Raw genomic sequence first — 14,153 nt, forward strand, 5'->3', positions numbered from 1 at the left:
AATTAAATTTTTAATGGAGTTAAAAACAGCTTAATGGAGCGCCTGAGCTCCAGTATTCCAATATGCATTCTTCTTTAAAAACCACGCCGGTTATAAAAAACATGTTATTCTGGAAATTATTTGTATATTCAGAAACGAGGTATGCTGAATTCTTTTAAGCCGCACTTTGTACGCATCGCTAGAAATCTTCCGAATTTCGTGATGTCAAGGGATAGAAATAAAAATCGTAGATTATAGTTAGTTTGTGAATTCATTTTATTATAATTTTTGCTCCCAAACACTGGCCTGATTCAACTAAATGTTCTTCGGATGCTACTGCCTTTAAAATAAATTGTTATCTAAGAAGCTATCGCGATTTTAGATGAGTCTGTTGATGTTTTTTCAGGTGATCACTGCGAACAAATCGTCGACAACATTGAGTACATGCGTAAGGCTTCTCACCCGTATGCGTGCGATTATGACGGTTTAGATCATCTTGGCGTTTAAATCTTTTCTCACATTGACGACAACGAAAGGGTCTATCTTGCACAAAATGGGGCATACCGTAGGTAGTGGGACCATCCTGTGACGGTAATTGCGAAAGTGTGCGTACAATTTCCTCTGCAGGCTCATATTTAACCTCGGACTTGTCGCTAAGACCTGCTGACAATTGGTTTTCAGGTAAGGGGGATATCTGATATTTGTCACTATGTTCTGACCTCTCTAATTTAATTCTTAGTGGAGTGTGCTCAAATGCAGATATTGTTGCGGGCTGTGATTGTTGATTTTGATTTGTACTTGTTTCACCCCCTCCAAGTACAGCCATAAAATGATAGCCCGAGTCTGCGTCTGATGCATTTTTTTTCGTTGCTTTTAGTCTTGTATTAGGCATCGAACGTTTTAGGTTATTACTCTTTAACTGCCTATCGTGGGTTGCCAAATGCTTGGTTAGATGATCGCTTCGAGAAAACTTTTTACTGCACTGGCTGCATTCAAACGGTTTTTCTCCCGTATGGGTGCGCAGATGACGATTAAGTTCGTCAGAACGGGTGAATCCCTTCCCGCATTTTGGCTCAGTGCAGACAAAGGGTTTAATGCCTGTATGCCACGTGAGATGGGAGCGAAGGTGGGAACTTTTTCCATAGCTTTTTGTGCAGTTATCGTACGGACATACGAATTTTCGTTTGGGATCTGCTGCATGAGGAGTAGCCAACAGCTTTATAGTTGGCATTATTCGAATTTTAGAGTCACCGCCAAGTTCTAGAGTGTCTGATATTAAATTGTTCTCAGTCTCCATCGTGTTATGTACATTTTCGAGATCCAATGAAGAGTTATGCTTAAACTCGCCAAATATAGTTGACGCCCTTAATATAACATCTGGTGCTGAAGCCAGTTCATTTGTGTGAGCACCGTCAACTACAGATGGATAAGAGAGTTGTGGTTTTGCAGTTTCAACTGGTGTTATTGTTGATGTCGTCAGCATTTGTGGTGTGGGTGTAATTGGAATTATTTGTGACATTGCGATTTCGATATTTCGCCAAAATTGGAATTTTGCGTTTTTAAAACATCTGCAAGTAATTATAAATATATGTAAAATATAGTGATACAATTATATGCGATCAAGTTTACCAGAGGTACAATTATTGAACATTAAATTATTTTTTGGGCGTGGGCGTCGGCCATTCTTGTTACAAAAATTGGTCATCACCAGAACAAGGCAAATGCATTATCGTTATTTTAGTTTTCATAAATGACACATATAAAGGACTGTACGTACATACAAAAAAAACTAAATATATTAACTTTCGTAATTTATTTTAACAATTTCCTACCGACAAGTTTATTGGATGCGATTAAGCTTATCGATTAATTGTTACAAAACGCACAAGTTTGATATATGTATAGCCCATCTACACTGGTTGTGCATCACTCTAATATTCATCCATTGCAAAAATGTAACTGTTGTTTGCTGACAACACTCATTATTAGTCAGGGACATAAATAAATTATTAATATTAAATTAAGAAGGAATTTACATTTTATTTTATGGAGAAAATTGTGAAAAACGGACGAAAGTATCGGTTTACGAAAGACTGAGTAACTTGTATTCAAAAAAAAAAAAAAATTAGACGAGACCCAATAACTGCAATATTATCTTATGGTTCAGTTAGAATCTCTAAACTAAAAAAAAATATTTTTATGGAAATTTTAATTAAAGTAAACCGGCTTTTCTTTTTTAAAGTGGTACGTAAATAAAATCAGAACCATACAAATTCAGAAAAATTAGAACAAGATGGAGAGCATTGTTTACTAAAAGCTGTGGTTAAGCCACAATGTTCGAGCACGAACCATTTCAGCTTAAAAAATTAAATAGCCCCTCTCATAGAGACTTAATTTCTGTAACTCGTTTACTTGCTTGAAGAGTGAAGAGCTTAGAGAGCGGGAAATGATTTTTCGCTGATATTTCTGGCTCTCACTACAAGAAACTGCTTGTTACGATATCGGATTTTGATTGCAGAATGGCCGCGCAGAGTTTTCTTACCCTTTATTTATTATTTAATTCTCATATGAAAACTAAACTTTATTAAAGCATTCAATATTTGTAATCTTTTCGTTTTTGTATAAGTAATTTTTCTAAATCATTCAATATTTTGAATATTTTATTATATTGTATAATATATTTTATGACCATACAATCATTCAAATGAAAGTGAGCAAGCGCGTCAAGCGTTTCCCTTTCTGTCTGTCCGTCCGTCTGTGCGTATGTATGAACGCAAGGATATCAAAACCAATAAAAACTAGGGACTGAAATTTTAGCTGTAGGTCCTCCAAGTGCCTGCGCAGAACGAGTTTGTTTCCGATAACCGATAACTTACTCCGTTTCCAAGCAATCGATAAAAATCGAAATCGAAATCCTGTTTTTTGAGCAAGTTGAGTAAACATTAGGAGCTAGATTCACCAAACTTGCTTCTAGAATAATATATATATATCAAGTATCTTTCATTTTATACCTATCGCCACCTCCCCGCTAACACCACATAGCTATAAATCAAGTTTTCTATAAGCCACAATTTAAATGCAAATGACTTTTTGAGAATACACAAATATTTTATGGTACAATATGATATACTGTAGAAAATTTAATCAAGATCGGAAACAATAACCCAAAAGTTATGTGTTATACTGCGCAAATGGATGGGAGCGCTAGCGCAAATTCCAAGCATTTCTGAATACATGTAAACACACACTTTCATGTGCGTCTGTTTCGAATTTTAACAACACCATTGCAATTGCGATTGTTTTCTCTGCTGCTATTTGAATTCGTTTTTTTTTTCTCAATAATACTCAATTATTGGTTTAGCTGCTGAGTAGAGGCATAGCAAGTGGTGGGGTCTGTCGCGAGTTAGAGCCCTACCGGGGAAACAGTTTTTACTTCTTTTGTTGGCTGGTGTGGCTGTTGAGTAGAGTCGCAGCAAGTAATGCGGTCAGTTGCGAGTTCGAACCCTGCCAAGGGAACTTTTTTGTAAATTTATCTTAATTACTTTAAACGAACGCGTTGCGCGAACTGCATTTTGTGTTTGAATAAGAGGATTTAGGGTATTCTCCCGACTAGAGCCTTTTACATGTTTTTATACCCTGAACACATTAAAAATTCGTATAAGGGTATATTGTATTTGTGCAAAATCCTAATGTATGTAACAAGCAGAAGGAAGCATCTCCGACCCCATAAAGTATATATATCCTTGATCAGCATCAATAGCCGAGTCGATCTAGTCATGTCCGTCTGTCTGTCCGTCCGTCCGTCCGTCCGTATGTATGAACGCAAGGATCTCAGAAGCTATAAGAGCTAGAGACTTGAAATGATGTAGGTGCTCCTAGTTCCCGCGCAGATCGGGTTTGTTTCCGATAATCGATAACTTCCTCCATTTCCAAGCAATCGATAAAAATCTATATCGATATCCTGTTTTTTGGGCAATTTTGGTAAATAATAAGAGCTAGAGTCACCAAACTTGACATATAGCTTCTAAAATAGAATATATATGTATAAAAGTTAACACATAACACTTAATATAGGATATTTCATAAGACCTTATGACCTTTGACCTTATGTCCGTTGCGTCCGTGAAAGTATTACAATCTGTTAATGCCCTTCACTTTATCATTAAGTTCCCGAAAATCAAAATGGCTTGCAGAAAAGTAATGCTGTACCCAGTTGCACATGAGAATGCACTTAGACCCGATCACATGGGTCTATGACTGAATTCTGATTCTATGACGGCCTGCTATATATATATATATACTTGATGTTGGAAGAAGTGGGTTCAGGGTATCCCCTAGTCAGGAGCTTCCGACTAGAACCTCTTACTTGTTTAAAAATGGTTTTGCCAACATTTGTTGTTGGTACTTTAGGGTTAAATGAGTGAGTTGGTCCCATTAAACAAATCTTCGTTTTCAAGGCACTTACTTTCGCGATTTACAAATTGCGCTAACATTTTATTTGTTATGTAGGATAGCTCCATCCATTATATAAAAAGTCACTATATACAAGTTGCTTTTATTGCAATTTTAACGTAACTTCATATACATCGTTGAATGCATCAATATACAACTGTACCCAATCCCAATGTTACTATCAATAGACTGTGTGACAACATGCTCCCTTCTTTTTAATAATTTTACCAACATCATACATATGGAGTTTTATCATGTCGCAACATCAAGTCTGGGAATGTGTTTGTTGTGCTTCATTAAGGTAACTTTGTGCAAGTTTACTATTACTGTCATATCTCTATATATAAAAATGTTTATCCTGACTGACTGATTGATTGGTGATCCAAGTAGTGGATAAGGCTTCGCGTTCAAACTTATTTTGAAAGATCTTCACAAAAAATTGGCGAAAAGAAATTGTAATAAAATTTGGCTTTCAAAAATCGTTCAAAGATATTTGTGAAATTTCCGCTGATATGTGTTTCATCTGATATGTGTTGTCGTAAATTCCAATACTTTGCTGAATATATTATAAGAAAGGTACAACTTTTTTGTTTTTTTATCAATATAAAACTCATTTTCAAATATCTCTGTGAGAAATTATTCGATGAATATTGGCAAAAGAAATGAAGTCAAGTTTTTCCATAATACCGTTTCCGCTTATGTCATCATCGGCTGAATACTCTGCCATCACAGCTTGTCGGGTAACCAAATACCATCTAAGATGAACTGTGATTTGTTTGTATCATTATTAAACTTAAAAATGATCGCGTGCTTGGTTATTTTTTAACATCCCGTTTAAATTTTGAGCACGATTAGGTGAAATCAACTTGCATATTTTGCAATTGACTTCAGTAAAATCAAGTAAGAGGTTCTAGTCAGGGGCTCCCGACTGGGGGATACCCTGAACCCTCTTATTCCAACACCGAATTCAGCCCGTGCTACGCTCTCTTTTACTTTAGTAGTAACAAGGATAAGTTTAAAAGAAAAAACTAAGTTCCCTTGGCAGGGTTCGAACTTGCAACTAACCGCACTACTTGCCGCCGTCTCTACTCAACAGATACACCAGCCATAATAAAAAAAAAAGAGTTTCCCCGGTAGGTCTCGAGCTCGCGACAGACAACACCACTTCCCACCGCCTCTATCCAATTGCCACACCAATAATTGAGTCTAAGTTAGAAAAACGGAATTAAAATAGTAGAACAGAAAACAAAACAATGTATGTGTGCACATGTATACAGATATTCTTCTAATTTGCGATGGTGCCGCAAAAACGTATTTCTTAACCGATCTATATCTTATTGTACCATCTATATCTTATTGTACCATAGATTCTAGAAGCAACATATCATGTTTGGTGACTCTAGCTCTTATTATTAACCCAATTTGCTCAAAAAACAGGATATCGATATCGATTTTTATCGATTGCTTGGAAACGGAGCATGTTATCGATTATCGGAAACAATATCTATCTGCGCATGGACTAGGAGGACCTACTGCTGATTTCAAGTCTCTGGTTTCTGAAGTTTCTAAGATCCTTGCGTTCATACAAACGGACAGACGAACGGACATGGCTAGATCGACTCGGCTGTTGATGCTGATCAAGAATATACTTTATGGGGTCGAAGATGCTTCATTCTGCCTCTTACATACATTTGCACAAATACAATATATCCTATTTACCAATCTACAATTGGTTCAGGGTACGGAAGATTTTGCAAGATCATATAATCCAGTTCCAACTCGAAAAGGTTTTGCTTAGAAACGGTATTCTATAAGAAATGCATTCACTGTTATAATGATCGGTTAACAATTTATTTAAAAAGATCACGCAAAAGATATTTAATACGAATGACCGTAATTGTAGGCTGCATATAATTTTTGTGAAATTCTGCTGTTGGCTGAGGCGCACTGCAATCAGCAGAGATGTCGCCGTTGTCTGCATTGGTTACTTGACCAAACAGTCTTCCCTCGTTGGAATGCAAGGGCTTTCCACAGCATGCTGATTTGGCAGTAGTCATAGCTTTCGTATGGCTTTGTGTATGATTCCAGTTGTGGTCTGAAGCCCAGGGACTTTTAATACCCCATCAGATCGTGAGATTGGATCTAGTACTCTTGCTAATGACTACTTCAGCACTTCAGACTACTTTGTTCTTTTTACAAGAACTACATACTTGATGCCGAGTATGGTCCGAGGAGTGCACCGTTCGGAGCGCTCGGAATATCTTTTGGAGGTATGTGACGCGCTGAAAATAGGTGAGCCGATTAAAGTTGAGCTGGCCAATACCCATTAATTGTGCATCAATAGTGAAGATCCCCTGGATGCTTTAAAAGTGGAAGTAAGATTCGAGAATTAATAATTGCCGTGTTGTGGTAGACGAGCGTGCGCAGCTCATCTTAATACGAAATGGAAGGATCAACAGAAGAATAGAAGTGGTGTTTTGCAATCTTCACGAGGTCCTCCAATGGTCCACCAAAGAGCGTGGAGCGAGGAGGCGGGGACGACCCTTCAATTGAGTCGGTTAATGAAAAATAGTGAACAGCCTTGACATGCGCGTCATTTAGGAACAATCGCTTCATATTTGCTATCTCATTCGTGACCTACAAAGTTTGTTGCATTTTCAGACCGATTCTTGAAGGTCGACAGAGAGTCAGATAAACCATTATATATCGGTTTTGTGGGAAAATAGTGTAGTGGAGCCGAATTTATAACATAGGTGCGAGGTCCAGCATGTAATAACGTCACTGACAAAACTAGCTGTAAAACACCTCCATCGTGTCGGTGATGCTATGAGAGAATTGTGTATTCTCATTAGGCTTTTATCATTTCATATTTATAATTTGAAGTATTAAATAATTAGGAAGACACTCGTTTTGTTGACCAATAAGAAATAAATAAATATCATTTCTCGCGTCACAGGATGCTGATGGGGTCATATAATCGGATGTCGTGCAGAGAAGTCCAACGATGAGAGTTTCAGTCATCCACAGATGCGAAGAAGGCTGAAGTCATTAAGAAATGAGTGAGGCTTATCCTTCTGTGCCTTGAAGTTATCGCCACTAATAGCCTTTCAACATGATGCACAACGTCTACAGTCAGTTTTGCTTCTCGGCATCCATTTACAAATTTGTAAATATAAGCGAAGACTTGTTGCAGTTTGAAGAACTAGTTGATAAATTTGCAGCCACTCGAGAGATCAATTTGCTGTGAACTTCCGAGTAAGATCTTGCGTCGAAATTGTTGCAAGGGTTCGACGGGCACCTAGGAGGTAGGCCACTCTTCTGGATATTGAATTTGAATTTTGAAGGATCATTACGAATGCAATCTAGCACCACCGCAGCGTCTGACCAACTGTAAAAACGATAGATGAACAATTTTATTTGGCATATTTCGCAGATTTGTTGATAGTATACAGTACAGCTCCGCAGAGTTCCAGCTTTGACACTGTGATAATTTTTTCATGGATACTAAACGCGGGTTGGAGCATAAGAGAAGTACACTGTTCTTGACATATTACGTTGAGACTGCATAGATGCATACTACATACGCGCTCAGGCTGGCATCACAAAATCTGTGAATGTCTAGTTAACACAGGCTGTGGCTAAGTGTGTGGGCAAACTGTCATCCCAGTTCAGATTTTGCCTTCAGAGATCCTGCATAAATATGTTTGATTTTGATATTATAGGACCTACAAAACCAAGGGGGTCGTAAAAACGAGCAATTGGGAACAGTATTGATCGTTTTGTCAGCCTTTTGGAAAAAATAAAACAGTCTGAGCCAGGGTCCTAAACGAGGTCTAAAGTTTTCGATATGTTGCTTCCAGCGACAGATTTAAGCAACGATTGTCTTCTTTCGGTACATTCAGCAATACAGTTGAGTCGCTGGAGCACCATTTTCGCAGATTACAGTTACCCTTGGCGAGTACTCCCAAGATGACATCAGCTACATCGATTTATCGTTTGGGAATGTCTGTTTTCTTATCCATAGCCAGTTGGTTCATAACACGCAGTGAGAGAAACGATGATGGTTTTTCACCGTAGATGACGGTGTCTAGCTTGAATTTCTGTATCTCCTGATGTTGAGACTCATGCCGAGTGTCCAGAGATAGTAGCGAGCCATCAAGCATGACCCTTAGCTCAATACTGTACATTTATTTGCAGCTGCGACCCAGAGTCGAGCACGGCAGCGCACCAAGGAGCCAGTAACATTTTTAAGTTTGATGATAGCAGTGGCAAGCATGATAACTTCGTGCTTTAGATGCGGAGCGGTGGTCGCTTGCGAAAATAAGGTTGATGCCAAGATATTTTGGAATGAGGAAGAAGGTTGCTGTGGTGGCAGACAAAAAAACGATGCCTTATATCGTGTGAGCTATATGCAACCGACTAATAGGCTTCTTAATACACGCTCTCTGCAAGCACAGGAGCCGCAGACTATCCACTGATGGTTTTCAAACAATTTTTTTTTCTTTTGCAAGCAAATTAGGCACAGAGCAAGCCTACATTTGCAAAAATTACATTTGTGAATAGAATGACCTTTGACGTCAATAAATGCATATGTATTCGATCGACTCTTAGTGACAATAAATCTTTTTCTTAGGACGTTTTTCTGTCCCAGCAGGGATTTAGGAGTGTACGTTGCTAAAGCGCGATACGAATTTTACAGTTTCTGGCAACGCTGTATACTTTAATATATATATATATATTTGTTTTTGCTTATTGTATTGAATCAATATATATAGGTGGTATTTCGCCAAGCCTGGTTGGGTCCTTTATCGTGGACAAACGTCAAAGGCGTCTTCTTTGAGTAAGGCTGCATCGTCACGTAGGTAGTCGGGTGGCTCTGGGGCGTCTCCTGTGTCTAGTTTGGAGGAGGTCCCAGCTAAGTCTCTTGCTACTCGGTTGCAGTGTTTCTGCAAGCGTTTGTTGTATCGGTTGGTGAATGCTTCGACTTGGCTGTCTTTAGTCTCGATTTTAAAGTCTCTGTGCAAGGTAGAATTTCTGAGGTACCAGTCAGCCCCGGTCATTCGGCGCAAGGCAAAGTTTTGGAGTGTCTTAGTCTGTCTTTGATTTGTACAAGATGCGATTTCCCAAACCTGGATACTGTATTTCCAAGCTGGCGCCACCACGACATTGTAAACTTCTCGTTTGCAGCGAAGCGACAATGGGCTGTTGGGGTTTAGTAACCAGTTGGCCTTGGCCATCTTAAAGCGGCACTGCTTGAGAAGCCCATCGCCCGAAAGGTAAGCCTCTTATCCAGTACAATTCCAAGATACTTATCGCTTATGCCAGGGTGAAGGGGGCTGCAATCTATCCTGACTGCTGGAGCCTTGCCACGCCTCAGTGTCTAGTTGACCGCCTCAAGCAAGTGGATGTATTCCTGGGCCCCATTAGTGGCTTCGTACTCACAGTGGGCGGAGTAAAATATTGCCTCGTCATCAGCAAATGTGGCCATTAAGTGTTTGCCTGGAGTGGCGAACTCATGTAGGTCATCCGGAGTGGGAATGTCTGCCGTGTACAAATTGTAGAGGAAGGGGCCCAGTACGCTGCCTTGAGAGACACCCGCCTTCATATAGCAAACCGGAGAGATTGCTGTCCTGAATTTGACTTCAAGCATACGCTTCATTAGATAAGAGTGCAAAAGTAGAGAGAAGGGGAGGGAAGACTCATCTTGATTTTCTGGAGCAATCCATCTATCCAGACTTCGTCGAAGGCCTGCTTAACTTTCATAGCAATAGTTTTTGTCGTCTGTGAACCTATTCAACAGCGCCTAAGCCCAAATTGTTGATCGGGAAGAATGGCCATTTGATCTATAAGCCTTGCAAGTCGGGCAGCAATCAGTCTTTCCCAAACCTTCGACACGGCAGGCAGGAGACTGATCGGCCGGTATGACTCAGAGTCATATTCCGGCTTGCCTGACATATGGATCATATGGATCCTCGCTAACTTCCACTGGGCATGGAAGTATTGCGTCCTTTATATGGCGTTGAAGATCAACGTTATAAAAATGAGCGCGCGCATTGGCAGGGTCACCGGAGTGGTGGGAAGGGCTTGGACGATGTTGATCACCTCCTCCACGCGGATGGGGCCGATAGGTGGTGATATCTGAAGCGGAGTCTCCAACGTTCGGGTAGTCTCATCGAGCTCTTCTGGGGAGGCCAAATCGAAAGGTGTGAGCCGTTCTCCAGGTGGCTGGCGAAGGTATCAGCTTGCTTTTCGTCTGTAAGGCAGTATGTTCCATTGTGGCGAAGAAGAGAAACGGTTCTCCAGGGATGGTGCTTCAGGTTTTTAGTTTCTCGCCAGAGCGAGTATCCTGAGTCATGGGTAAAGTCCATGCTCTCCAACCTTCTGGAAAAGCGTATTAGTGTCTGCAAAGAGCCTCCATGCGTTGCCGATCCGCTCTTTGCCACTCCGCCTTGTCCCCGGATGCTGAGTCGTCTGGAACCTGCGTCTGCACCGCCTCATGATTCTGATCAGGTTGGCTATATCTGCGGGCAGTCCGTTGCCAGCACTATCCAGGCGCCTGGCAACTGGGGGGTGAGTGGCTTCGGCTGCTGCTGCAAGAATCTTTGCGTCCTCTACATCCAATCCAGTGCCAATTTCAGTATTGAGGCGTATACTTTCACTCATCTGTCTCTGGAAGACACCGAGATCCGTGCGTGATTTGATCAACCTCGGAAAGTCTATGCAAGACGGAGTGCCCCTGCTGCTGTACGGGTATCTTGTGGGAGAATCTGTGGCCAGTACCTTCGCTTGACGATGTGCTAGGCTGTTAGCAAGTTGAAGGCCGCGCGCATTGCTGCTATTTGCGCCCCACAGTGATGTGCATGATGTGCCTCCCACTAGATATCTGCTTCTAGCCGAGTTGAGTATGACGTTGAAGTCATCAGTCGACGTTTCACCGTCGAATATTGGTAAAGACGATTTACAATGCTCAAGTGCGGGAAGTGAACCAGGTTTCTCTGGACGAAGACAGCGCAGCCGCCACTAGCTAAGCGATTTTGAGTCCAGTGTACAGGGTAGGCCTGGGGAAAGAAGACCGTTGGTTCTAGTTTCCGACAGCAGAATTATTACGATGGCGTGTTTTTGTATTAGGGCCCCCAGCTCTAGTACTTTACCTGAAATGCCGTTGACATTCCAGATTAATACCTTCAGTGGTGTGTTCATTTGAATAGCAACGCGGTCAAAAGGGTAAGGATTTGCCGTTGCATACCCAAAACCGGGTATGAAAATATATTGCTGGTTATTATTAAGCAGCTCTAAGGCTGTATCATAATTAGCCTTTGGCATTTGTAATAAGCGAATTATATTTTGTGCTGCTTTTTTGAGGCATGACAGTAGATTCTAGAGATTATCAATATTGGGCAAGTACGGAGCCTTATCAATGATCGTGACGAACAGAATCGAAAAATCGGACTACTCTGTGCAGACTCCACTGAACTCCGACAATTTAAGTTGAGGGTCAATGTGTATCATCGTTTGCGGTTCAATTAAAAGACGAACAATGCTGCTTCTGAGTATTGATCGGATTACGACGCTCATGCTGAAGGGACAGCCTAATTGTTGGCATGACTCACACCCAGCATTCTGTCATAAGTTGTTTCTAATTGTGACTGCAAGTCAAATGCCATGCAAATACAATCTTTGGGCTCGTAGTCGTCGTCATCGTGAAGTCACCCGGCATACATAAATTCTTAATCTTTATTTAAAGGATAGCAATTAATTCGCTTTATTACTCGGTACATCAATATATTTTATCATAATCCTAAGGCATTTAATCTAAAACAATTAATCAATTTGATAGGTTTTACGAAAAGTGATTAAATATGCACGTGTTAATTCACAGGTGCATCAAACTACTAGCTAAAATTTGATACAGCATTAAGCATTAAGGAACAAAACAATTCGAATTATTTGTATAAATTAAATAAATGAAGACTTTAAAATAATTTCCACTTTACAATATAACATAATCTTTGATAAAATTGAAATTACTAAAAAAGGTAGCAATGAATTTGATACAAACGTTCTCTTTGATCGGTCTGCACAATAAAGAACAAATCGGCTACAATAAAGATCTGTAGCGAGCGAGCTTACACAGCACGACAGTAGAAACAAACTACAAAACTAAACAACTAAAAAGCTGAAACGAAAATTTAACTAATGGTAGTAAATTAATTGCCGATGCCCTGTTTACACATTTGTGCCTTTTGCGGTCTTTTGAGGCATGCCAAAAAAAACAAAGACCGTGGTCATTGTCTAAATTTACGCACCCATTGATGAAAATATCTCTGTCTTACGACAAACCCTTGATCAGCTCATTCGCACACATTTATGAGTGTGTGTGTGTGTGTGTAGAGCTCAAAATTAAGAAATGCCGAAAACTTCAAATTCCATCCGTATAGAAAAGTGTGTACGTGTGCGTGCTTGGCCGGCCCAAAAAGTTATCATGTACATATCCCAACGTTTAAGCACCCTTACCCTTACAAGCATGGACAATAGAAATTTTGCCCATGAACAGGTCAAATCTTTTAATAATATCACACAACTGCTCTCTCGAAAGAGTGTACATGTTCACAGCCGCAAAAATCTTAAATTTTTGGTCTTTTCTTAGAACTTATTGAGAAGCCGACGATGAAAAACCCTTGCAGAATTCCGACTTAGGTATTTTTGTATGCAAGCAAACTGTAGGGACCACAGTAAATAAAAAATAAATATAAATATTTTATATTGGTCAATTAATTTTTTTTTTTTGATAAATAAAGATCAGTGTATTCTCATTATGCCTGACTGGGCGAAGAAATTCATGATTGAGCATTTAAATTTGAGTGACTATTGCTAATTGTGCCATTTGGTATGTGTTTACATTGTATAGTTAGTGATTGTACGGTTAGTGAACGAAATGCATTAAAGAGAGATGCCAGCTCCGGAACCAGGTTCCAAAAATCGACAATATTTGACTGATGCTAGCTTGACACACATAACTTTGTGTTATTCCTTGGAAAAATCTATCGAAATACTAGTGCCATCGGAACTGAACCAGTCTTTCAATTCAGTGCTGAACAATATTATACAGAATTGAGCGGGCGCAACTAAATAAATCAAACTACTGTATAATGTCCTTTACTGCCTCAGTAATTAAGTGCATTTTTTATATAGCTGCTAATAAGTATATATTTGTGCTAAGAAATTCTTGTTTCAATGAAAAACATTAAGATTTTTCTAAAAATCGTTTTCAGAAATATTTATATATCGAATTAAGTTATAATACTTTGCAGTGCGGAAGTAGTATATATTAGTAATGAAGAAAGAGGCTCTAACAACACCAAATGCAGCTCACTCTACATAAAAAAAACAAGTAAGAGGTTCTAGTCGGGAGCTCCCGACTAGGGAATACTCTGAACCCTCTTATTCCAACACCAAATGCAGTTCGCGCAATGCGCTCGTTTGAAATAATAAAGAAAAATTAAAAATAAAAGTTCCCTTGGCAGGGTTCGAACTCGCAACTGACTGCATTATTACTGTTTCCCCAGTAGGGCTCGAACACGCGACAGACCGCAACACTTGCTATGCCTCTACTCAACAGCCACACCAATAATTAAGTATTATTGAGAAAAAAACGAATTAAAATAGCAGCACACAAAAGAACCGCAAGGGCAATGCTGTTGGTATATGTAATTCGAAGCAGG

At 39.7% G+C, this 14,153-nt stretch overlaps 1 protein-coding gene across 1 annotated transcript; it reads right to left on the bottom strand.

Moving 5' to 3' along the window:
• Nucleotides 1-237: 237 nt before the first annotated feature.
• Nucleotides 238-1,815, bottom strand: LOC115760433 (zinc finger protein Xfin). Its single transcript, XM_030701747.1, has 2 exons — nt 1,609-1,815; nt 238-1,547 (listed from the first exon to the last, which is right to left on the bottom strand). The coding sequence occupies exon 2, from the start codon at nt 1,496-1,498 to the stop codon at nt 347-349; it is 1,152 nt and encodes a 383-aa protein (XP_030557607.1). The 5' UTR covers nt 1,499-1,547; nt 1,609-1,815; the 3' UTR covers nt 238-346.
• Nucleotides 1,816-14,153: the final 12,338 nt, after the last annotated feature.

Source organism: Drosophila novamexicana, unplaced genomic scaffold (genome assembly GCF_003285875.2).
Source record: "Drosophila novamexicana strain 15010-1031.04,08,12 unplaced genomic scaffold, DnovRS2.1 tig00000458-arrow-arrow-pilon, whole genome shotgun sequence".
Classification (NCBI taxonomy): domain Eukaryota; kingdom Metazoa; phylum Arthropoda; class Insecta; order Diptera; family Drosophilidae; genus Drosophila; species Drosophila novamexicana.

Bases quoted from the DNA above. Each gene is read 5' to 3' on its own strand.
- LOC115760433 (XM_030701747.1), bottom strand. From the start codon at position 1,498: ATGTCACAAATAATTCCAATTACACCCACACCACAAATGCTGACGACA.